The 27647-nt window shown below is 45.9% G+C and overlaps 1 protein-coding gene across 1 annotated transcript; it reads right to left on the reverse strand.

Moving 5' to 3' along the window:
- On the reverse strand, positions 1–27588 carry LOC147718149 (prostate stem cell antigen-like). Its single transcript, XM_086919225.1, has 3 exons — positions 27459–27588; positions 25598–25714; positions 1–218 (listed from the first exon to the last, which is right to left on the reverse strand). The coding sequence occupies exons 1-3, from the start codon at positions 27508–27510 to the stop codon at positions 1–3; spliced, it is 387 nt and encodes a 128-aa protein (XP_086775351.1). The 5' UTR covers positions 27511–27588.
- Positions 27589–27647: the final 59 nt, after the last annotated feature.

The raw sequence follows: 27647 nt of genomic DNA on the forward strand, positions 1-27647 counted from the left end.
TCAAAGCACAGCTCTGACCATGAGGGCGCTGATGCCCGCTGCCAGGGAGAGCGGCCTGTAGCTGATCTTCGCACTGCTCGCTCCATTGCATTGGTTTGTACTGCTCACTCCGTTGCACAGGTCACTGCTGCAGCAGGTAGTTTTAGATGTCACACCTAGAACAGTGTATGTGCCCGCCGTGCAGGATGACGCACAGCTCTTGCTAATGTATGAAGTCCCTGTGAAGAAGTACAAGGGATTATTAAAAATGTACTCAAAGACCCCTCAGGGTGTCAGTATTACAGAACGAATGAATAGAGAAACATTAGAGGTAGACAGACTCTGACAACCTTTGGGAGGCACCCAATGCCATATCTCAACCTCTGGTTATCAGACTGAGGGGCATATTATCAAGAAACTGAGCTAAAATTATCGCTGCATTAGCGGGAGAAAACTGCTGCTAAAGCGGCAATAATGGGCTTGATAATATGCTTTGTGAATTCCCATAGAAGACCATGTTCTGGTTTGAACATGGGCTTCTATGGAAATCCTCTACGGCGTATTATCAAGCCCATTGTCGCCGCTTTAGCTGCAGTTTTCTCCCACTAAAGCGGCGATCATTTTAGCTCCGTTCTTGATAATATGCCCCTGAGTCTTTTTGTTCTCCAGAATATCTGCATTCCCCTCTGCTGTTCCAATTTCCTGAAGCATAAATCAAATGGAATTCATCTCTTGCACCAATTCTGTGAGCCGCTGCATATATTTACTGCATTTTCTACAATAACAACCTCTGATGTCACTCATGTCTACAGCTGGCTTATATGGCAGGCTGTATTCACAAACCAGAATCTAATTGAGCAGTCTCTAATCTTGAGTGTGTTCCATGACCTGGGATACAACAACTGAGACTGCAACCTCTGTGCTCTAATTCGCAGTGCTCTAGGACATTGGTGACACAACAACAGATGCTCTGACTCTAACCTCTGCAGTTTTCTATCTGTGATCTGTCATCGAAGCCTCAAGGCCTCCAACCACCTGACCCCTGCAGACAGGTAAAAGTGTGGCCTCTAACAAAGGGTGCATTCTATAAGCTGAGCTCCCCAGCCAGCTACATGTGAGTCCTGTGATGCTAGGGGTGTTCTATTACCTGAGCCACCAGCCAGTTGATAATGAGCCCCCTAATCCTGGGTTTCTTTTATCACCTGACTCCCACACTTGCTTATACAGAGACCTCTAACCAAAGGAAGTGTTCTGTCACCTGAAAGCCAAGCCGGCTGTCACTGTGACATCTAACTGTTTGAGTGCTGGTATTTACCAGCTTCTACTTGCTTCAAGTTATACATACTTTTGTTTCAATCAAACAGTCAAACGGGATGTATAAACTGAAGCTAATCACTCAGGAGGGTATCCAGGTGGTGAGAGACAAGCTGCTGAGGTGGCATCATTTAAATAGCCAGGTCCAGAGCCCCCTTCTGAACTGCTGGAGAGAAAGTAAAGTCCTGAGATGGAGGAAGAGGCTGTTCCAGGAGTTTCCAGTGAGGTTGGGGAAGGATTGTCCTCCACTGTTGCTTTGGTGGATGCTGGGTGTGTGAACAAGGAAGAGGGATATGGAGGGCAGGAGTCTGGAGGGTTTGTGGAAGTTCACCAGGTGGTTGATGTTTGCTGGTCCTTGCTTGTGCAGGGCTTTGTATCTCTTGTGAACAGAGAGCCAGTGGAGTTTCTTCAGGTGAGGGCGATGCGGCTTCGTCTGGGGCGTTCAAGGATAAGTCTGGCCACTGAATGGTCTGCAGTCTCTTTAGAAGGTGTACAGTAATTCCTGTGTAGAGTGCATTGCCATAGTCAAAGCACCTGGTGATGAAGGCTTGAGTGATGGTGCTTTTGGTGAAGACTGTGAGCCACATGGAGATCTTTAGCAGCTTGTGCAGAGTGAGGAAGCAGGCTGAGGAACCTGCATTGATCTTGTTCTTCATGGTGAGTTTTGCTGTCCAAAATGATGCCATGGTTCCGAGCGTAGTCCGTGGGGGTGGGAGACGGGTCTCAATTCAGCAGGCCACCAGGAGCCGGTTCATGGAGCGGTGTTGTTTCTGAATATCAGTGCTTCTGTATTGTCTGTGTTAAACTTGAATCAGTTGTTTTGCGTCCAGTCGGTGATGCTGGTCATGCACAGATGGTCGTGGTGGATAAGTCTTTGGATGGAGAGAGGATGAGATGGATGTCATCTGCGTAGGAGAAGATGTTCAGCCCATGGTTTCTGACAGTGTTGGCCAGGGGGTTCATGTGAGCGTTGAACAGAGTAGGGTTGAGGGATAAACCCTGTGACACAGAAGATGATGATGATGATGATGATGATGATGATGAATTTGACCTTTTCCCATATATAACGTGACTCAAAACACTCACATTTTTGGAACCCTTTCTCTACAATACCCCAAAGATGACTTTATCTTTCTATAACTGCACCATTCAGAATAAATCACATATTTTAAATGAGGACTTCAGTATTGGATGCACTACCCTAGATCTCAGATCAGGAACTGAACAAAAATATTTAGGAAAAGTTTCCACAGACTGAACACAATAGAGCTGTACACAATAATCTAGACCTCGTCATTTGGCCCTAGGCTAGTCCACCAGTAACAGCCAAAATAATTGAGATGAGGGCTCCAGAGAAGACTCACAATGAGACCTAGATCAATCTCAGTCTTACACTCATCGCTATTATTGGCATCAAACCTACTAGGGTACTCCTCCTGATCACATGGGCTTGTCACAATCTCCTCTGACTCTGCCCAGGGGCCTATGTAAAACCTGGAGCACATGTAAGACTTAAAAAGAGGACTGCATCATTCTGGTGATATGATTTACAAACAGAATGCATTTTAAAAGCAGACCCTAATTTTACTGAGCACTTCCCCACCCAATGTAGGAGGTCACATTGCTGTGGCTCTCATATGTCTCTCAATAAATTTCAACACAGCTCAGACCCTTCTCATACTAAGCACTCTTCCACTCAAAGTCTGTGAGTACACAACACTGTGGTCCTTACCCACCTCTCAACATAGACAAAACTCAGATCCTTCTTTAACTGAGCACTGCTCCACTCAATGTAAGAGGCCACACTTCTGAAGATCACACACATGTCTCAAAAAGCATTGAGTCAGCTCAGACCCTTCTTAGATTAAGCACTCCCTCACTTTAAATCCAAGCTAAATTCACTGTGGTCCTCAGTTACCTCTCAACAAATGTAGAAGTAGCTCAGACAGTTCTTAAACTGAACACTTTCCACCTGCAGTCTCAAATGTATAACCTTCATTTTGCATCTAAAGGTAATATGTGTAAGAAATTGGGTTGTTGGTTGAATGGGGTGTGAGCGCTGGTCGATCAGCAACCATGACCCTTGCCAGGATAAGGAACAAGTCAGCCCTAAATTAACCTGTGGTCAACCCTGTGGTAGCTTGGCACAGAGCAGTCAGCCTACACTTAAAAACAATGTGTAGAGTATTTGTGCAATACTTCGGATAGTAATATAGGAAAAACAACAACCAAAAATGGTCCCACACAAAGTTAGAATGATAAGGTAGTTTTTTAATGAATAAACCAAAAACAAAATGACAAAAAGCCAATCAGATTTTATTGAAAATAGCTTTAACAAGCACAATGTGCCAACTGTGGCTATCCGGTTGTGCCGGTGTGTGACACAGTCACACATTTACGTCAACCACAATAGAATGCGAGCCTGCTACAGAGATTCAGTTAGGCCCACTGAACAAAGTACCTTAAATCAGGATTGCAGGGAGTCATGAGGATCAAAGATGCGTTGTGCAGCCAAAGCGATGTCAAACTGATGCTGCAGTTTAAGGGCTTGAGTCATAATCAAGGATCTCATTGACGGGGGCGCTAGAGGGCGCCAAGCAAGATGGCTGCACTTGCGTGAGGCTCTTGCGGCTCAGATCTCTATCCGGTGAATATCCTCCTCATCTCCCGCCTAGCCAGCCATTAAAAGATTCTGCCTGAATGCCACAGCCTGAATGCCCCACGTGGGTGGCCGCTCTGGACCGGAGCAGTTCATGATTGTTATCTTCTAGGCAGAGAACACAATCATGGTAGCGGTGAACTGCCAGTGAGCAGTGAAGTTGCTGAGGCATAGCACTGCGGGAACTCTACGCTCCGTGCCCGTACCTGCCGATCCCCCTGTTAACTGGACTCCGCTGAATATCGGCTGGAACTCGGCTGCTGGTTGTCGACTCCATCCACCGTAGCTTACCTCGCGGCCTTCCATGACACTGCCGTGGCCTGCCGAGACTGCCTAAAGAAGATGAGAGAGAGTGGAGACCGAGGCGCTGCAGGCCCTTGAGGTGGTGGTGAGTGAGCCGCATGGCTTTGCATCCTCCCAGGCATCCGCCGTAATACCTGCAGTCACAATGACAAAGAACTGTGTATCCCCATCACCTGAATAGGCCCTGCTCCTCCCCTCTAGATGGTGGACCTGGATAGCCTGCCCTGCTCGCGGAGGTCTGCACCCGTAGCAGAGCCTTGACTTTCCCTCATAAGCTGCCGCACCCAGCCCAACTTAGCCGCGATGGACCCCTGCGAGCTTGACATCTGTACTGTCCGGGGGGGCTGCTGTGACTCGCCCGAAATACCGCTGGGAACCCTGCCCCCCTCTGGGGGACTGCCAAGCAAGGCGTGAAGTCCTATGAGTTGATGGGATACTTCTGCTATTATTCCTCCAACATACTCCTTGGGCTGAACAGAGCCCTCGCTGAGATCTGTGACCTCGCTCTGCCTTGGATCCTCACAAAGTGCCAGAAGGAGAGAATGGGGGGCTGTCCACATGGCCCCTCATTTCAGGGGACGCGCGCCCCATGGGGTGTGCATATTCCTGAAGGGTCTGTGACCTGCTATATCGCCCATGACCCCATACCATAAGTTGGCCCATCTGAGTCTCATGGGAGAGAGGAACAGGGTCCCAATTACTTCCGCAGGTCCCAGTGAATCCACTGCTGCTGCTTGACCAACACACTTGCTGATGCCATTTGGAGGACACTGCCCTCCACCGCTGACCCAACACGTGCAGAGCCCACAACCCACGCCGCGGGAGGACCAGTGGGAGCTGCGGGCCGCAATACGGGTCCTCCCTGACCACTGCTGCACTGCTGTGCCCCCCGCCCAGCAGCCATGGGGAAACCGAATGGACGACAGCAAAAGCTGAATTTTGACACAGGTAAGACTGCCCAGTCCCATGCGGAACCTGAGGAGGATCAGCCCGACACTCCGACCACATCCACTGCGGACCTTAAGGAATCAATATTAGTGATGCAATCAAGCTTGACATCTATCTATTAAAAATGGACTCCATGAACGCCAGGTTGGATGGTCTAACCCATAAAGTGGAGAAACATGACGATCACTTAACTGAAGAGGAATGGAGAATATCTGACCTGGAGGAGACCTCTAACGCTACCACAAGCCATACGAATGAAATGGAAAAGGTCCTGAAAGTGATAGCGGACAAAAACGAAGATTTAGAATCCTGTTTGAGGAGAATCAATTGACGCATTCTCTTGGTGGCATAATCAACAGTCACTGGTAAGATGGAAGACTATACAGACATCTACTAATATCGCTCTTTAGCAAAGAGGTGTTCTCTCCGGTTCTTGTTATTGAATAAGCGCAACGCTCATTGGCGAACCGACCTGCTCCTGGAACTCCTCCTCGTCCCATAGTAGCCAGAATGCTTAACTACCGGGACTGGGACACTGCCCTTCGCCTTGCTAGGGAAATAGGTCAGATCCGACATGAAGGGATAGAGATATCAATCTACCCCGACTTCACTATGGCGGTTCAAGAGCAAAGGCGAAAATTCTGTCAGGTAAAAAAAAACTGCACCAACTCAACATACCCTATGCCTTGCTTTTTCTTGCTCATCTCACAGTAACGCACCAACACAAACAGCTTTCTTCACAAATCCACAACATGTCCAGGAAATTGAAATGCGTCTGACAAAGAATGACTCCACAGGAGGCGAACCCCCTGACAGGGGGAGGATTGGGACTATGCCCCTTCGCATGGACTTAGGCTCCCAATGGAGCTACTAACATTGAGGAGGTACACTTAGCTTGGCTCATTCAGGGCAAACTGTGAAGTGTGTAAGCCCTGCATATGTACTTGCAGGAGGTCATCTGCATAATGTTCCTGAGTAAACCGTGCCATGGGTCAGCATAGGGGCCCTGCAGGAACTTCTGTTCTCCTCCTTGAGAATGTCCGGAGCAGACCACAGTTTAGTATCTTAATTGCTCAACTATATTTACATGCTCCATCTAGTAACTCTGTCATGCCACTTTTGACGACACAACAGAACCGCACTAACCCCCGGACAGAATCCTCCAATCGAAGAATCATAACAGATACTGTGACGAGATGAATCTCTAAAATCTTACCCGAGCACCCTCGCCTGTACGAGGATAGACTGGTTGACCTCTAGATATCACCCACCAGGTGAACCCTAAGTAATGTATATCATATATTTGTTAACGGTTAGGCCACCTTCCTTATTTGGGAGTCTGGCGCAAAGGGAGGTTTGGGAGGGGCGGGGGGAATGAGCCACAGCAGGATTGGGCTGCTGATGTGGGAGGGTGAGGGGAACCCTGATCTGCACTGTTGCAGAGAGGGGGATTGTTTTTTTCATGCCACTATCCAATGCATTACGACGTAGAGATAAACCGCAACGACATAGCCATCATAATCAATGCCTATACCCTAGATTACATATTCTAAAGCATCCACGTGGATGACCACCCTAGACCCACCTCTTACAACTTTATAACTTGGAATGTTCGTGGCCAGGGTAATCCCTGCAAGCATCGACATATCCTTTCCAATTTAGACCACCATAACATTCACTGTGCATTCTTGCAAAAAACACACTTCAGTCCCAGTGCCACTGTCTCGATCGCATCCCGCTGGGCAACCTACTCCTATTTTTCCTCATACTCCTCCTACGCCAGGGGCACAGCCATTCTGATAAAACAATATCTCTCTTACACCCCTATAGGCTCACAAGTAGATCCCCAAGGCCACTATACTATCGTCTGGGGCCAACTGGCAGCTCAGTCCATAACCCTTGTCTCCTGTTACGGCCCCAACACTGATGACCCTGAATTCTTTCGGATTATTTGGGGTGCGATCTTGGACATCGGATCACAACACTTGCTGTGGGGTGGAGACTTCAATGTGACCTTAGACCCTGCTGTTGACCGCTCACATCCACAACCGCATCACTACTCTAATGCTCACAGTACTCTCAAAGCGATTGTAGACGAACACGAATTGCAAGAAGCATGGTGCCACTTACACCCGCAATGCCGGCAGGGTTCTTGCTACACGACCGCCCATTCTTCTTGGTCACAGATTGACGGATGGTTCATCACCAAGGGTCTTGCCCCATGGCTGACACATGCATCATACCTCCCCCACACTTATTCTGACCACTCAACAGCACTCGTTACAATTAACCCCCCCAGACCGCCTCACCCTTACTGTTTTGGTGCCTAAATCCGTAAAATTTGTTAGACCCGGTGTTTAACCAAGAACTTGAGTGGGAAATATCTGAATTTTTCCAACGTAATTAAGATTCGGTGGAACAATACTCCACAATATGGTAGGCTTTTAAAGTCACCATTTGCGGGATATGCATCTCAAAGAGTGCAGGAATTCTGAGCGATCTCCGCTCTACGCTTCATAAACTGGAAGCTGAGCTCAAGCAAACGGAATGTTTGATACAGACCTTCCCCACCCCAGAATTACAGGCACAGCTTAGATAAGCTACTTACTGAATATCAAGAAGCAGCTGAATCGAAGTTCAAATTTTGAGGCAAATATCATCAGGCATGCCGGTATGGGGAGGGAGGCCATTGCATCCCTAATTCGACCCCGAAGTTCTCCAACACAGTTGTGGAGATTGAAGTTGAAGATGGTCAAAAACACAGGAGCACTCCTGATATAGTAGCCGCCTTTCACAGCATTTATAAAACCCTATACAAATCACACAGAACTCATCCGGTAGACTTCACCCACGTCATTGATGACACGGCAATAGCATGGCTGGGAGATGGGCAGAGAGAATTCCTCTTAGCACACCACATCGATGAAGAAACTATCTCCGCCATAATGCAATTGTAATCAGGAAAAGCCCCGGGCCGGACTGCCTCCAGCGGAATTTTATAATGCATTCCACCACTTGCTTATCCCAGTCCTACAACATGTCTTCAAAGAAGCTAGAGAAACGGGTATACTACCCCAAACAATGTGCGAGGCGTGCATAATATTCTTACCCAAGCCAGGCAAACTGTCATCACAATGTGATTCGTATAGACCCCTTTCATTAATCAATGTCGATGCTAACATTTTGGCAAAGCTGGTTGCTAACCACATCAGCCCTCTCATGCCTGTCCTGGTACTCCCAGACCAGTCGGGCTTTGTACCCAGTAGTGGCACATCTCACAACCCGTGCACTCTGTTTGCGGTCCTCCAGGATATCGAACCGGACTTGAATGCAGCGGCAATGTTCCTATAATAATAATAATAATAATAGGGGGTCTTGTAAAGCGCTTGGTGACGCACAACGGCGTGTCCCCGCGCTATGATGCGAGCGCTAGCAGGAGAAGGTACTAAGGTGGGAACCCACTACCAGGCATATAGAAATGTTTTTAGCTTGGCTCTGAAAATGGGCTCTGAGGGTTCCAGGCGCAACACCACAGGAAGTTTGTTCCAGCTAGATGCAGCCAGATACCTGAAGGATCTGCCGCCCATCCTTACTTTGGACACCTTAGGAATGGACAGGCGCCCCGAGCCAGAGGATCTGAGGGAACGAGAGGGCTCGTATTGTGTCAGCAGACCCTTCTAGATGCCACAAAAGCGTTTGATCCGCTAGAATGGGACTACCTTGCCTTTATCCTGCAGCACATGGGTTCCCCCGCGCCGTTCCTGGCCTGGATACATTTATTACATACAGGTCTCCGGGCCAGGGTACTAGTCAATGGGGTCTACTCCTCCACTTTTAACATCACCAGAGGCACCCGCCAGGGTTGTCCCCAGTCGCCCCTCCTTTTTGCCATAGCGATTGAACCCATGGCTACCAAGGTAAGTCAACACTTCTGGGACCACAGGTTGATCTAACCAGAGAGGCAGACTTTTATTTCTCTATACGCTGATGATATTACATTATATCTCTGCAACCCAGATGAAAGCCACAATCCCATTCTCCGATTGCTCATCCTATTTGGCTATTTCTCTGGAGTAAATATTAACTGTGGAAAATCCCAAATATTCCACCTTACGGATGCCACCACGCATTTTTAACCAGATTATCCTCTTGCATGGTGCGCAGATACATTGACATACCTCGGAATAGTCATATCCAGGAATTTAGATGAACTGATGCTCTCCAATTATGGTAGGACACTCGATCTCTTCACAGACAAGATCTCTAGATAATAGCATTACCCCTCTCCATGGCTGGTAGAACATCTCTGATCAAGATGGGGGTTCTGCCTAAGTTGCTCTATCTTTTCACGAACATTTCATATGCCCCAGTGGCCATTTCTTTAAAGCCCTCAGAACCCAACTGATTCGGCTCACGTGGGGTGGGACACAAGCTAGGTTAAACTGGAACACCCTTACATGACCCTTGAAGTCCGGAGGCTTTGAGATACCAGACTTGGAACTTTACTGCGTTAGGGCCCAGGCTCATTTCGCAGCTTATTGGATAAATCCCCCTCCATACATGCCTCACCTTGCGATAGAAGATAGATACATGACTCTCACTCCTTGTCATCAGCCTGCACGCCCTCCGCTCCGCTGACTACATCCTCCTGGGAGACCTCAACTTCCACCTGGAGAACAACAACGACCGCAACACCAGCACCCTGCTCGACAACCTCGCCAACCTTGGACTCAAGCAACTGGTGTCCACCCCCACCCACCTCGCCGGACACACACTCAACGCCATCTTCTCATCCAGCACAGACATCGCCTTCAGCCACGCCACGGGACTCCACTGGACGGACCACAGCTGCGTCCACTTCACCTTCAAAAGAACGATGATCCACCACCACCAGCAACAGGTTGCTCGAAGAAGCTTGAACAAGATCACAGCCGACCAACTCGCCGCCTCCCTGAGCCAGCACCCACCTGCCAGCTCAGCGAACCCCAGCCAGGCCGCCGACAACCTCACGAAGTGGATCAGCAACTGCGCGGACGAACTCGCCCCTCTGAGGATCCCGCCCAGCAGACACGGCAGCAAGAAAGCACCATGGTTCACCGACGAACTCAAGAGCTCCAAGAAGAACTGCCGAGCCCTCGAGAAAGTCTGGAGAAGGGAACCTACACCGAACAACATGACCACCCTCAAGCTCGCCACCCGGAAACACCACCAGCTGATCCGCACCGCCAAGAAAACTGCATTCAAGGACCGGCTGAACAACAACGCACACAACTGCAAGGAACTCTTTAACATCGTGAAAGAGCTCTCCAACCCCAGCGCAGGAAACAACGACATCACCCCATCGCAAGACCTCTGCAACTCCCTCGCCTCCTACTTCCACAACAAGATCGCGGACATACACAACAGCTTCAGCAGTCAACCGACGCACGCCACGAACACAGCAACGCCACCCACCATCACCCTCCGCGCCTGGACCCCGGTCAACACCGAAGACACGGTCCGCATGATGAACTCCGTCCACTCCGGATCTCTGACCGACCCCTGCCCTCACCACGTCTTCAACAAAGCCGACGCTATCATCGCACCCCACCTACGGGACATCATCACCACCTCCTTCGACGCCGCCACCTTCCCTGAGAGCTGGAAGCACGCCGAACTCAGCGCTCTACTCAAGAAACCCACAGCGGACCCCAGCGAACTCAAGAACTACCGCCCCATCTCGCTCCTCCCGTTTCCTGCAAAAGTCATCGAGAAGACCGTCAACAAACAGCTGGCCGCCTTCCTTGAGACGAATGGATCCCTCGACCCCTCACAGTCTGGCTTCCGAGCCAAACACAGCACCGAGACCGCCCTCATCGCTGCCACCGACGACATCTGAGCCCTGATGGACAACGGAGACACAGCGGCCCTCATCCTCCTAGACCTCTCCGCGGCATTCGACACGGTCTGCCACCGCACCCTAGTGCATCGCCTCAGCAACGTCGGAATCCAGGAGAAGGCACTGGATTGGATCATCTCCTTCCTCAACGGAAGAACGCAGAGAGTCCGCCTACCACCGTACAAGTCAGAGGCCACCGAAGTCATCTGCGGCGTCCCCCAAGGATCCTCTCTGAGCCCCACCCTCTTCAACGTCTACATGAGCCCCCTCGCGGCCATCGCACGCCAACACAACCTCAACATAATCTCCTACGCCGACGACACCCAGCTGATCCTGTCCCTGACCAACCACCCCGCCGCCGCCAGAGCCAACCTGCACGAAGGGATGAAAGAGGTAGCCGAGTGGATGACGACCAGCCGCCTGAAACTGAACTCAGACAAGACGGAGGTCCTCATCCTGGGCTCCTCGCCCTCCGCCTGGGACGACTCCTGGTGGCCCCCCGCCCTGGGCACCGCACCCAAACCGACAGACCACGCACGCAACCTGGGCTTCATCCTGGACTCCTCGCTCTCCATGACCAGACAAGTCAACGCCGTCTCCTCGTCGTGCTTCAACATCCTGCGCATGCTACGGAAGATCTTCCGGTGGATCCCCACCGAGACCAGGAAGACCGTCACCCAGGCCCTCGTCACCAGCCGTCTGGACTACGGCAACTCCCTCTACGCCGGAACCACCGCCATGCTCCAGAAGAGACTCCAGCGGATCCAGAACGCCTCAGCCAGACTCATCCTCGACATCCCACGCAACAGCCACATCTCCGGACACCTGAGAGACCTGCACTGGCTCCCCGTCAACAAAAGAATCACCTTCCGTCTCCTCACCCACGCACACAAAGCCTTACACGACCAAGGCCCGAGCTACCTCAACAACCGAATCAACTTCTACGCTCCGAAACGCCACCTCCGATCAGCCAGCCACGCCCTCGCCGCCGTCCCCCGCATCCGAAGAGCGACAACAGGAGGAAGGTCCTTCTCCTACCTGGCCGCCAAGACCTGGAACTCCCTCCCGACCGACCTGCGCCTGACCCAAGACCACCTCTCCTTCAGGAAGAAGCTGAAGACCTGGCTATTCGAGCAGTAACGGCACCCCCCCCCCCAAGCGCCTTGAGACCCTACGGGTAAGTAGTGCGCTCTATAAATGTCTTTGATTGATTGATTGATACCAACACTGGGTTGGGGCTCAGAGCAGTAAGGCCACGCCTCAACCTACTATACAACAACATATCTGCCAATACTGGCACTAAATTTTCACTTAGATTTTTTAAAAGGACAAATTGACATAAAACAATATATCCTATAGACTCCTTTTTTTGTCTGAAATCAATCAAAATCTTTTATTTTATATTTGCATATCAAAATCAGTTTTTCATTTTATACATTTATATACATTTCACAAACATTTACACCTTATACCATTCTAAAAGTCTACTAATACATTCTGTAATGTATTTATATCATGCACTCTTCATCCTTTCATACATCTAGCATACAACCTATCAATACACTCTCACTTGCAAAATCAAAATAATAACATGTTCCTTCTCTTAATTCCAATCAACAGCCTTGGGATATATTAAACAAATTGTTTAAAAGCTGGAACACCCTTACACGACCCTTTGAGGCCGGAGGCTTTGAGATACCTGCGTTAGGCCCCAGGCTCATTTCACAGCTTATTGGATAAATCGTCCTCCATACATGCCTCACCTTGCAATGGAAGATAAATACATGACTCTCACACCTTGTTCAGCATATCTGAGCACCCCAGCGGTCCTGCAACACCTCACTTCCACCACTGTACAATGCACAACTACTGTCTGGAAAGAGCTGGCCTACCGAACCCAATGCCCCCTGCTATATTCACCCCTGCTTCCACTACAGGGGAGACATGAACTCCCGGTTACCCAAGAAGGCGGGTGTTGGCACCTGCTATGCAACTATCTATACACACCTGGGGCAATTGTACAGGAAAGGGATGATTTGTACTAGCAACACATTTTTTGGTACCTCAATGCCCACCCCCTTAGACCGATTCTATTATATTAGGCTCAGACAAGATATGCTGACCCTCATCCCATGTTTCCCGCAAGACCCTGCTATCATGCCCCCCTACATGCCCTCCTGAATCAAACCACTCCAACACATGTGATGTCCCTTCTACACCGCACCACCCAAAGAGATACTGAACACTTTCCCTCCCCCACAGAGAGTATATGGGAAGCTGAATTAGGGCACCTCCTCACAGAAGAACAATGGTCCTTTTGTTGTCGTCAAACTGGGGAAGTCTCCACCAGTAGAAGACTGCGTATTATACATTATATGTATCTACATCGGTTATACTATTCACCGGCACGTTAACATCGCCTTTACCTGCGAGATAATGATCACTGTGACCGTTGTGGGGAGCCTGAAGCAGATTTCAAACACCTGGCCTGGGACTGTACACAAATCCGCCGACTACTGGGGGAGGTTTATGTAACTCTAGACCGAATGACGGGGGCACACATTCCGGAGGACCCCCTCACCTCTCTTTTGGGATACACTGAACCGATATCCGTGAAGATAAGGAAGTTTGTCTCCTTAGCGTTACTCTTCACAAAATGACAAATTGTTTGTAAATGGAGCAGGGGGAGGGCTTCCACATTTAAGGCTTTGCTCAAAGATCTCATAGACTGTCAAAAACAACTGAACATCTATGCTGAATTACTGCCACCCACCTCTCGCCCTCGGGATATCTGGAGCCCCCTTCAAACGTACCTCCTGAAACATACAACCAAAGACATAACCACTGACTCTCATATTAGGGGGGGATGCACGGGATGAGGATGGGACACAAAATACGGGTAACTCGCAAGAGCAGGACTAAGAATACAAAATGTACAATTCTAGGGACTTGGACGGGTCAGGGATGACTATGTTGACGAGACAGACATTCAGGATAGCATCACCTTGATGCTGCTGTGATTGGTGACTAGTGGCACTGTTGATGTGTAATCAGATTATTTTGTTATGTATGTTTATGACCTTTTCTGAGGCCATTTCACAGTGATTGACCTCCTGACGTGGCCGGCCATTTGAGGTTGTAGGCGGCTTGAGTGTATCCCCCCTACCACCCTACTGCCTTATCACAAATCACCTTGCATTGCCGGCCCACATGGGATGTAGGCATTACGCTCTGTACAATTCATATGGCACCAATAAAGGTCTTAGAAAGTAAAAAAAAAATAAAGGATCTCATTGACTGGTCTTGCAATGTAAAGTCCTGCATTGAGGATGATGTCCACAGTTGTGGCGATTCATTGGTTCTGAGGAGCTATAATGAGGAATTCATAGTCAAGGCTGCAGCCGATCAGGGAAGTGAGCACCTGTGCTGAGGATGCATCACACAGTGGCTGTTCCTATGGGACTGCAGAGGCCATGTGGATCATTGCAGCCAGTGCAATGCATGCAGCATCGGCAATGCATCTGCTCTTCTTGGGTTTTGCCATGCAGCAGAGGAGATGTGTTGATTCTGCTGAACCCACATAAGCTGGCAAAGTACCTTATGCCCACTTCCAAGAGTCTAAGACAGGTGTGGCACAACTTGGCAGGGTAGACACACAGATGGCAGAGCTCAGGTGCTGGAGCAAGATTGTTGGAAGCCTGTGTGTACCCGAGGCTTTGGATCAGGCCAGCTAATTATCCCTTAGAATCACTCTAGGTTCGGGATTCAAGAATTGCAGGCCCAGTCCTTCTTACCGAGGCAACATGGAGCAGGTTAACACAGCAGGGCAGCACTTCCTTCAAGCAGCATTCCTGAAGAGTGGCAGTCCTTTCAGCAGCACAGCAGTACTTTTTCCTGGCAGAGTAGCCACAGGTCCGATTGCATACTGAGGTCAAGTAATACCCGGTCGTGCCTTCAAAGTGGGGGAGAAGCTTCTAGTCATGCCTTTGAAATGCTCAAGTACCCTGTCTTCCTGGCTCCAGCTCCAGACTAACCACAGGGGGTATGCAGGCTTTTGAGTACAGGCAGGACACAGCCTATTCAGGTGTAAGAGCAGCTGGGTTCAGCTCCTCCCTCCCCTCCTACCAGAGATGGTTCATCCAGGTATACCTCACCTCCCCATTGTGTGTGGCTTTCTAGAAGGAATACACAAAGACCAGATGTCATCGACACCCAGTCTTGTGACCAGGAGACAGGCTGCAGAATCAAATGACGAAGACAGAAAAATTATGGATGGAATGCTTAAATTCATTTTAGCCACTGGTATTTTTCAGGGGCTGCATCCCAATCCATTGTTATTTTGTACACCATTACTAATAACACAACAAGCCGGGGGTCTAGAGAGAAGCCAATATGTTGGGCTCAAAAAAGGCTAAGGCTCCTTCCCAAGTGAGCCAGGACACAAGTTCCTATCTGGCAAAATACAGGACGAAACAACAGTATACAGAAACAAAGACACTAGTGATTGTTGGTGAGACTCATGAATAATCAATGGATTCCCATCAAAGTATAGTAATGATCAATTATCTCATTTGGTCATCCAGGAAATGGGATGGTATGTCTCTTGATCATTGAGACTCATCTCCATACCCACTATGTCGATGTAAAATGGGTCAAGCCCACAATCACTTTACTGACCTTGAGAATTGAAATAGTATAGGAGTACGTGCAGTGCACAACAAAAAGAAAAGTGGTGAGTAAAATAGAGTGAAGAGGTAAAAAAGTAAGAATTTTTATTAGATATTGTCTCTTCCTCTAGTTAAAACCAAGAACAGTGCAAAAGAGCAGTGCCAACAAATAACTGCGAATGGGCCAACATGTTTCAGCCGACAGGGAAAGAGATCCCAAGGCTTTCTTCAGGGCCTCACTTTTGCTACTGCATAAAGTGATAACAGCAAAGAGAATTAGTGAATATTTTCAAAAAAAGGATATAGGTGAACGAATCACTCTATATTCCTAATCCTCCATTTCAAATGTTGTGTCTCACATCCAGTTTGACCAGGGACTAGACCTCACCTCACCTGGACCGAGCTCAGGAATTAGGAGGCCCCGCTCTGCCCGTCGTTGCCTCAAGCGGTTCCCGAGTCAAGGGGCCTTGAAAATATTCACTAATGTGAAAAGTGATGGATGGAATGCTTGAATTATTATCAGCCACTGGTAAATTCTTCAGGCCGCATACCAATCCATTGTTATTGTATGCACCATGTCAGCTGAGTTTGGACCCAGCTTCGTGCAAATCAGTACTGACCCTGCTAAAATCAGAACAGTCCAGCCTGAACTGCCGAACCAGGTCCTCCCTGAACTCGAACACAAGCAACCCAGGACTGGTTTTGCCCTAATTATAGGCTCATCAGCTGGGTACAGCTTAGTATAGTAACAATGTGTTTGTAACAATTGCAGGTTGCACTACCTTACAAGAGAGTCCATAAAGAAGTAAATATACAAATGTCCGTCCAGTGTTGAGAGAAATCAAAACATTCTTTATTCTTCTTTACAATGTTGACAATGTACAGCAAACAGCCAAACAGACAACGCGTTTCGTTCTATGCCAAGAACTTCATCAGGGCTGTAAAACAACTTTTAAAAAACAAATATATAATTCACTATAATGAAATGCAAATTGCTATACATATAATGAATCCTGTACATGTAATTAAAAGCATTCCCTATGGAGAAATGTTGAGATTGCCCAGGAACTGCAGTGATACTAATGTGTTAACTTAAAAAAAAAAAAAGATTTGAGTATAGAGGCTATAGGATGAAGATGTTGGATAATGCGGAGAAGAAAGCAATGCAGAAAACCAGGGAATCCACACTGCAAGAGTAGGGTACTGCAAACATTAGTCAACCTACTCGGTCTTCAATCAATTTTGTCACGAAATATAACAAACATAGCCAGGACATTTATAAGATTCTTCACAAACATGGGAAACTGTTACAGGAAGTGCCAGGAGTAATGGAGGAAATCTCTACAAAACCAAGAGAGACTTACCGAAGGGGAAGGACACTTAGAGATATGTTGTGTCCGAGCTACGTGAGACCAAAGAAAGCAAGAAACACGTGGCTGCCGACACAAGTGAATGGTTTCTATACATGTACTGACTGCAATGTATGTCAATATGGTAAAAACAGATTGAAAGAATTCAGTTATAACACCTCTCTGGTTTACAAAATGCGACAGATTATAACATGTAAAACCACCAATGTTACATACATAATTGGGTGTCGCTGCAACATCATTTATGTAAGAAGCACAACTTGGGCACTTAAAACTAGAATTCAGGAACACATAATGGCAATCTGGCATCAAGATACTGGATATCCTATGACTGCACATATGCGGGAGTGCCATGGAGGAAGACCGGAAATCAGGTTCTGTGGCATAGATCATATCTCTTTGAGAATGAGAGGGGGTGGACAGGGAGCTGTCCCTTCGGCAAAATGAGGCGGGCTGGATATGCCAGTTACGCTGTACTAAGATGGGAGATAATACTGATGAGGAGCTACATTATTTTATGTAATCTTAGAGAGAACAAAATATCCATTAGCAATATCAACTGAGAATTGTGTTTTGAAAGCAAATGTGGCTATCCAATTTTCTATTTAGATGTGGAATAAAGGGACTACATATATTGTTAATAATTTTGATGTAAAGTGGGTTGGATGTGCATACTCTGTCTTGCCAGAATTGTGATTGGGACACAAATGCATTTGATATGTATACAATCTAAAAATGGGATGTGGTTAATTTGCCCTGACAATCTGTGAAGCAAAGAGATTGAATACACTGGCTGTTAGAATTAATGCATTGTGGTTTCAATATGCCTGCACATACTTTGTCAAAACTCCTTTTGAACACAAATATACATAATGTTAACATAATTCCCCAAAAAATGATTAAAGAACTAGATTGGGCACAATTTGGTTGACAGTGCTTTGTTTTCTTTGGGGGAATCGAACCTTGGAGGTGGGAGTGGTCGTGTCACGCCCTTGCTGTTTGAGCTATGTATCATCATTGAACTAACCCTTGCAAGTTCTAGGAAATAATATGTTTAAGTTCTATTTGAATAAAAATATACATAATGGCAATACAATTCTCAAAAAACGCATTAATGAAATAGACTGGGCAGAATCTGGCTGACATTGCTTTGCTCCCCTGGAAGAGAACCGCGGTTCTCCAGTTATCATGCCGGGAATCGCCGTACCATACGAAGAGTGATATATGCTAGTCATCGCCCGTCTCGCCATCCCTTATATGTATTTTCACTGGGAGCTTACAGGTGCTTTTCCGTCGACACATCAACTTCCAAATATTTTTGTAAGGTATTTAAGTACACCTTACATCTGATATCCTTATTGCAACAAGTTCTCATCACATCGGCTACCTCCTTTTTTTGATACCGCGAGGTTGCATTTTTGAATATTTATAGGACTGAATTTTGCCTTTTACCTCGCTCCTGGGGAGACGTGGCTTCCCGTGGATTTTAAAACTGCTTTGGGGTCATCTTTTGCATTGACTCAATAGATCATTATTATTGATTCATTCCTGCACTTTGTGCATTTTGGAATTTACCGTTTGTATCCATTTGGACTATCTTCATTGCCTATTGGCTTTCTTATATGTGGAGCCCTGATGAAGTTCCCTCTCAGAACAAAACGCGTTGGCTGTGTGCCGTTCTTGTTAAAGATTATCGGAATAAAGAAAGAAAGTTTTTGGATTAAGTGCACCTTCCATCTTTCGATGAACGTCCCATTCAACCTAGCGCTGACTCACCCTGCCCCTCCAGGAGCCACAAATACCTCTCAGCCCCTGTCACTCACAAGGCAGACATGCAATTCACATCAGTCAGGCAGACATATGTGCCCATGAGGCACAGGGTCAAGACTGATTTGCATATGGCCATGTTTGAACTGGGGTGGCTTGGTGAACAAAATAACGATGGATTAAACCCAGATCTGTGACTGGGGGTGAATGTTTTGCCATTGTGCAACATTCCGTCCATCATCTTGTGTGTTTTGCTGTTTACCCTATGTGGGAAGGGTATGCCCAGACGTGGGTCCCGTGCTCACTAGGCCACTAGAGTCAAGCTATCCTGGCTGGAGGCGGCTGATAGCCAGAAACCGGTCCTAGGATGCTTGATTCCGGTTCAGGGAAGACATGGCTTGGCAGCTCGGGCTGAACTGTGCCCATGAGGCACAGGGTCAAGACTGATTTGCATATGGACATGTTTGAACTGGGGTGGCTTGGTGAGCAAAATAACTATGGATTAAACCCAGATCTGTGACTGGGGGTGAATGTTTTGCCATTGTGCAACATTCCATCCATCATCTTGTGTGTTTTGCCCTAGGTCTACCCTTTCCAGTGTGGCTGATGATGTTCCCTACCCATGTTGCCCTCGTGTATGTAGTGTATAACTTTTTGACCTTGATCTACCCTTGTATATGGTAAGCTCCCTTTGATTTGCCTCACTCTATCTTCCTTTTCTGTATACATATCTTACCCTTTTGTTTTATACCCTAAATTTTCATCCAGTCCCATTTTGTATCTTCTCTGTGTTCTTCTTCTGTTTGGTTGTCTTGCTTTGTGCCGCCCCCTCTCACTTCAATGTCCTTTTCCTTGCATGGTTTCATGGCTAAAGTCTGCAGGCTTTTTGTCATCTTCTTGTTGATATCTATTTTGGTGGAGTCCTATCTTCCTCCTCTTCTTCTTGTATTTGTTCCTTTTCTTTCTTTCCTTGTCTTCTTTTGTATTTCGGGGTACTCACTTATTACTCCTCTCTTTAGACTTTTACTTTTTTTCATTTCATATTTTTTCATTGTGCTTCCCTATGTCTCTTATTATGTTCCTTTTCACTTAAATTTTGCATTATTCTCCTTTTATGTTCTTTTCTTCCTTGCTGTATGATCCATCAGCTCCCTTGCACTTTCTTCTGTGTACATCTTTTTGACCTCATGTACACACCTTTTAACTAACTGCTGATTTTTGAGTCTCTCCTACTCAATGTTTTTCTCCAATCTAGCTTACTTTCCTATTATCTATTTTTCTATACTTCTTATTAATGAAAGGACTCCGTATTATGACCTGCGCAATCCTGTCAAAAAACAACTGGTACTATCCCACTTTGCCAGATTGAACTGTCAGGTTGCGATGTTACAAGAGTAACACCTCAAGTTACAAGACTTATCATCGTTACGTAAACAATGGGTGGGCGAAATTTTTGCTCACATGCTGTCAATAATAAGAATGAAGTGATAAATTTATTTCATAAATCTTTAAATGTAACATTACAAAATGAGTTTGCAGATACAAATGTTAGATGGCTATATTTAGGTGTTAAAGTTAATAATCACCATTTTTCTTTTTGTAATGTGTATGGTCCAAATGGTATTGATCTATCTTTTTGGAGTGATATTTCCACTTTCCTTTCCTCACACTCGGCTGAGCATTTAATTTTGGGTGGAGATTGTAATCAACTCATGGACCCCTTTCTTGATCGGAAATCCCAGACCAGATAAACTCTAAATAAGATACAGGAAGGATTCCTTAAAACCATTACCAATAGGGGATTGATAGACACTTGGCGCACCTCACATTCTAGAATTTTATGTCTTCTCACCTGTCCACAAATCGCACTCATGGATTGATTACATCTTTCTCACACAACCTGCCTTAAAATTTATGAACAAGGTTGAAATTAGCTCCATCCTCATTTCTAACCATGCTCCTGTTATTCTTGATATGGATTACCCTGTTCCCTCTCCTACATCCATTCGATGGCACTTCAATAACTCCCTTCTTTTAAAACCCACAATTTTCTGAACAGTTTACCTCGTTTGCACAGGAGTTTTATCATCATAACCTCTCCTCCGTCTCTCAATTCCACTTTGTCTGGGATGCCTTTAAAGCTTCCACTAGGGTTTTACTATAGATTTTGTGTCTCGGAAAAAAAAGGAAGCCGTCTCTCATTCAACAGTGCTTCTAAAACAAATCAAAACTTTGGAACATAAGTATTTCACTACGAATTACTCCGATACACTACCTCTTCTAATTAAAGCTAAAATTCAGTATAAGGAATTATCTTGGGATTCAGTCTGCAACTCTCTTCTCAAATTGAATGCTAAATTGTATGGAGGTCGTAATAAAGCAGGGAGATCTTTAGCAAATTATCTCAAAATTAAGAAACTAAAATCTAAAATTGATACCATAAAAGATGAATCAGGGAATCTGTACCTCTCAGACTCTAACATACTGGAATGCTTCAATAAATATTATTCCTCCCTTTATACTCCTGAAACTTACCCTTCCCTAGATCTCGTTGATTCCTTTTTCAAAACATTCCTAAAACCCCAGATAGTAACTCAATCTCTCATCTCTTGATGCCCCTATTTCGGTAAAGGAACTTATAAAGGCTATTGTTCTACTACCCAAAGCTAAAAGACCGGGGCTGGACGGTTTTACTGTTCTATTTTTTTCTACATTTTAAAATATTTTTGGTTCCTCATCTCAGGTCATTGATTGACTCTTCTTTGCTCGCTGGCGAGTTACAGGGTTCCTTTATGTAAGCGATGCTTTGTTTAATTCCCAAGAAAGACAAAGACCCCTCTTTGTGCAAGAATTATAGACCAATTTCTTTAATAAACACCAACTGGAAAATGTATGCAAAACTTCTTGCCCTTCGCATTAATAAGGTTATCCCCAATTTAGGTAATGTATATCAATCTGGTTTTGTTAAAGGCAGGTCTATTACAGATAATTCACGTACATTCCTTAACATCATACATTTAGCTTCAAAGTATGTTTTTCCTGTTGCGGCCATCACCTTGGATGCCAAAAAAGCATTTGATAGGGTTAGCTGGGACTTTAAATTTGCCGCTTTTAGTCCCCCTATCATTTATATGACTCTTATACTCGGCACCAACTACCTCTGTTTGGGTAAATGGTCGTCAATCCCGATATTTCCTTCTCCTTAGGTGAACTAGACAGGTCTGCCCTCTTTCCCCCCTTCTTTTCAACCTCGCCCTTGATACTTTCTTAGAGACTATTAGAAGTTCAACACACGATACAGGGTTTCATTATCTTTTTTTTTTTTCCGCAGAGTTTTATATAGCGCCTACTTGATCCGCAACCGAATCGGGTATCAGAGCGCAGTTACGTTACATGAGGACACACATTCATATTTTTGTTAGGCACGGGGAGATTAAGTGATTTGTCCACAATCACAGGATGTTTAGCGTAGTTACTGAGACTCGATCCCAGTTCCCCAGGTCCAAGGTCGAACGCCCTAGCCGACTCCTGATATCAAATTCACTGCATATGCAGATTATATCTTATTATTCATTCCTAACTCCTCTGTGTCCTTGCTGGCCTTCTTTTCCCTATTACATGATTACTCCAATGTCTCGTTTGTAAATTGAATGTTGATAAATCAGAAATCCTACCTTTAAATAAATGTTGTCTTCCCTCCATGTTTACTGACTCAGGCTTTGAATGGACCTCTTCTCGTATTAAATGCCTTGGAATTTTATATGGTAACAATATTAAGGACCTTGTAAAACTCAACCATACTGATATTCTTAAGAAACTCTCAGCCCTCTTTGATGGTTGATCTCCACTTTTCATCTCTTGGTGGGGTAGATTAGCTACGATTAAGATGATGCTTCTCCCAATTGTTAACTTCTACCTCTCAATGCTCCCTGTGTATCTTCCTAATACTTTCTTTCACAGTATCAACAGTTCACTGATCAAGTTTCTTTGGAATAAACGTAAACCAAGAATCTCATTGGCCCATCTTCAACTCTCTAAAGATTTGGGTGAGGTTAATTTTCCAAATCTCAGATGATATCATTCAGCTTTCACCTCGAAACAAATTTGGAATTTTTTGTCTGATTTGACTACTTCGTCATATACTGCATGGAGTGCCTTGGAACAAGCCCAGTGTTCTCTTTTCTCTCTCCTCTCCCCTATCCAAATTACTAAACCTCTGAAGCGCATGTCTTTCCCTACTTTCATTCACTCAAGGGCTCTTGCAGTTTCGTCAGGCATACATCTTTCTATAACTGTAGGCCCCCTGAGCATCCCGATTTGGTATAATAAAAATGTTAAGATTAACAATTATTCTGGAAGGAATGGATTGACAAAGGTATCAATACTTCCCAACAACTGATGAAGGATGGTTCTTTTATGTCATTTTCTGAACTTCAATTGTTATATAGTATTTCCTTGCAACATGCCACCCAATATACTTTACTCAAGGATGCCCTCACTCGCTACTACCTCCTGCAAACCCTAGTGTTCTACCCGAACACTCATCCCCTTCCCCTGTTTCTATCGATTTCTCCACTCAATATAAAGCTGCCACCATTTATGAGCTATTATCCCATTCCCCTGTTCTTAGAACCAAATCCTCCTTGGAATTAAGTTGGGAAAAAGACTTAGGCCTTGACCTTCGCTTTCGCACATGGGATATCCGTTGGTTCAAAATACACACGACTTCACGCTGAGCCACCACCACACAGACTTTATGCTATTTTTACAACAGACTCTTCTTGACCCCTAGTGACCTCCATAGATTCAAATCACTAGATTCCCCCAAATGTTGGTACTGCCCTAATGAGGAAGGGAATTTTCTTCACATGTTTTTTCATTGTCCCCTTGTCAAAGCCTTTTCGTCTCATATGTGGTCAAAATTAAACAACATTTTATTGCCTAATATTCCCTTCCACATGAAGCATGTTTTTTGGGTAACATCTCCCCCACCGGGTTAAATCACAATAATGAAGGTAATTTTATCAACTTATTTCTAGCCGTCTCACTCCAGAACATTACTGCTGATTGGAAAGACACCACAAAAATCTCTTATCAAGCATGGTGGAATTTACTATGTCACCATCATTGAATGGATAGAGCTCACGCCACTTCTACTTTCTTGTTGATTAAAAGAGACTTACTATGGTTACCATTAACTCATTTTTTATCTAGAGTATCAAATTGATTCCTTTAGTGATATAAAACAATGTTGTTTGTTATATGCTTAATATTGCTCTCAAAATGTTCATTGTTGCACCTTTTTTTAGGACTCCTCTTTCTCTCTATCTCCTTCTTTTCCTTCTCTTTTTTCTTTCCTCTTTCTTTTCTTTTCTTTCTTTTCACTTTAAAATCTTTTAAAAATGAAGTTTCTTCTAGTACTGTTTTATATTCTAAGGATATTTCTAGATACTACTTCTCATAATATACTCTATCTTATTAATTTCCTGATGTTTCCAGATTCTGTACTGATGTTTTACATTTCCTATGATCTCAAGAAAGCATTCTAAACTAAAAATAAAAAATGGACAGAATGTTGAAAATTGACAAAAATTCACCCCTAGTCACAGATCCGGGTTCAATCCATCATTATTTTGCTCACTACGCCGTTTCAGTTTGGACCCAGCCATATGCAAATCAGTCTTGACCATGTTTCTCATGGGAACAGTAGAGCCGGAACTGCCAGGCCAAGTCATTCCTGGACTGGAAAGCAAGCATCCTGGGACCAGCTTTGGGGCATTACCCCATATCAGCCAGGCTAGCTTGAAACCAGTGGTGTAGCGTGCACAGGAGATACGTCTAGTCATACCCTTCCCACGTAGGGTGTAAATGCAACACAAAAAGATGATGGACCGAATGTTGAACATTGTCTGACATACACCCCCAGTCACAGATCTATTTTGCTCACCACACAAATCCAGTTTGGACCCAGTCATCTGGGAATCAGCCTTGACCCTGTTCCTCATGGGAATAGTCCACCCCAAATTCCAAGGCTGGGACTCGGAAGGGCCCTGGTCTGTCACTCCCTGCCCAGCTGTGGTCAGTGTGACCTCCACATGATCTTAGGAAGCGGAAGTACTCACACAGGTCACACACATACTCATGTTGAAAATGGTCCAGTGTTGCCATGTAGCACCTGTGACATGTTACCTATATTGCATGTGTACAAAGCAGAATAATGCTTGCTGTCATGTGGTAACAAATGATGCATAAACATTAGTAAATAGTCGTCTTTACATTCAGTCGATGGGAGCGAGGGTGGGGTGTATAGAAAGGATAAGGGCCGGGGCACACTCCTAGGATCACTTACTTGGATCTAATCACGCGGACTGTTGTTCTTCTTTACTGAATATAGGCACACTTTTCTGTTTCCGGTCTCTGTGCCCATTACTACTTCCCAGCACCCCTCCCCCACAGCCTGTCCATTCAGCTGGGTACCAAAGGTTGCTTGTTGGAAAGCCTCAGACTCACACCCCCACTCACATTATAAAAAAGATACGCCCTTGCAGACAATAACACTTTTTGTTTTAACACCACCTCCAGTATTTCCCAAATCCCTGGAAGCAGTGTACAAACACGAGGCTGGGGCTCGTGCATTGTGGTAAATACCTAAGCGAGGTGGAGCGCTTTATCTAGGATCAGCGTATGCACCTGAGTGGTCATGCTTCCTTACCTGCGCCAGATGTATAGATGCTCTCACAGTAAGAATCGTAGTAACTGGAACACTGTTCCACCGTGCAGTATGAGTCGCTCGTAACTGCTGAACATGTGTAACATTTCAAGGCGTGACCTGAGGAAGAAAAAGCAACAGGTAAGAGGCAAATTCCATCCACTCATCTATTCCTCTCACTCTAACACTGGCTGTATGGTCCCTCTAAGTTTTTCACAGTCTGTCGAGCTTCTGCTGTGGGTCCTCTTTGAGGCTGTATGAATTATAGGTGACATTAACATATAAGAGACACACAGTGCTCTCTGTGGTGCTTCTGCTGTGGCCCCCCTCAGCCTGTATGAATTGTATGTGATATTAACATATAAGAGACGCATGGTGCTCTCTGTGGTGCTTCTGCTGTGGGCCCTCCCTCAGCCTGTAGGAACTGTATGTGATATTAACATATAAGAGACACAAGGTGCTCTCTGTGGTGATTCTGCTGTGGCCCGTCCCTCAGCCTGTATGAATTGTACCTGATATTAACTTATAAGAGACGCATGGTGCTCTCTGTGGTGCTTCTGCTGTGGGTCCTCATTCAGTCTGTATGAACTCTATGTGATATTAACATATAAGAGACGCATGGTGCTCTCTGTGGTGCTTCTGCTGTGGGTCCTTCCTCAGCCTGTATGAACTCTATGTGATATTAACATATAAGAGACGCATGGTGCTCTCTATGGTGCTTCTGCTGTGGGTCCTCATTCAGCCTGTATGAACTCTATGTGATATTAACGTATAAGAGACTCATGGTGCTCTCTGTGGTGCTTCTGCTGTGAGTCCTCCCTCAGCCTCTATGATCTGTACCTGATATTAATATAAAAGAGACGCATGGTGCTCTCTGTGGTGCTTCTGCTGTGGGCCCTCCCTCAGCCTGTAGGAACTGTATGTGATATTAACATATAAGAGACACATGGTGCTCTCTGTGGTGATTCTGCTGTGGCCCGTCCCTCTGCCTGTATGAATTGTACCTGATATTAACTTATAAGAGATGCATGGTGCTCTCTGCGGTGCTTCTGCTGTGGGCCCTCCCTCCGCCTGTATGAATTGTATGTGATATTAACATATAAGAGATGCATGGTGCTCTCTGTGGGGCTTCTGCTGTGCGCCCTCCCTCAGCCTGTATGAATTGTATGTGATATTAACATATAAGAGACGCATGGTGCTCTCTGTGGTGCTTCTGCTGTGGGCCCTGTATCAGCCTGTATGCATTGTATGTGATATTAACATATAAGATACTCATGGTGCTCTCTGTGGTGCTTCTGCTGTGAGTCCTCCCTGAGCCTGTATGAATTGTATGTGATATTAACTTATAAGAGATGCATGGTGCTCTCTGTGGTGCTTCTGCTGTGGGCCCTGTATCAGCCTGTATGCATTGTATGTGATATTAACATATAAGAGACTCATGGTGCTCTCTCTGGTGCTTCTGCTGTGCGCCCTCCCTCAGCCTGTATGAATTGTATGTGATATTAACTTATAAGAGATGCATGGTGCTCTCTGTGGTGCTTCTGCTGTGGGCCCTCCCTCAGCCTGTATGAATTGTATGTGATATTAACATATAAGAGATGTATGGTGCTCTCTCTGGTGCTTCTGCTGTGCGCCCTCCCTCAGCCTGTATGAATTGTAAATTACATTCAGCTGTAACCAGACATGCACAGTCTCTCACAGGTAGATCTACAGGTGACCAGGTGTACACAGCTCCCTCTACACAGGTACATTCAGATGTTATTGGACACGCACAGTCTCACGCAGGTCGTTCTGCAGGAGACCAGGTATGTCCAGCCCCCACACAGGTTTAATTCCGTGGTGTGTCATTTATTGTGAGTCTTACCTGTGCCCACAAGGAGGGCCGCAGCCAAAAGAGAGCCGAAGACAGCCTTCATGCTTCAGAGGGATGGAGCAGCGATGGGAAGAAGGGATGCTGGTGGTGTCTGTGGGAGTTACCTGTGCTTGATGGTTCTGTGTGAGCTCTCTGTGTGATGGCAGTGCGTGGGATCGGAGTGTCATGTCTGTATGAGTC

This window comes from Lissotriton vulgaris, chromosome 4_2 (genome assembly GCF_964263255.1).
Source record: "Lissotriton vulgaris chromosome 4_2, aLisVul1.2, whole genome shotgun sequence".
In the NCBI taxonomy this organism is placed as follows: Eukaryota; Metazoa; Chordata; class Amphibia; order Caudata; family Salamandridae; genus Lissotriton; species Lissotriton vulgaris.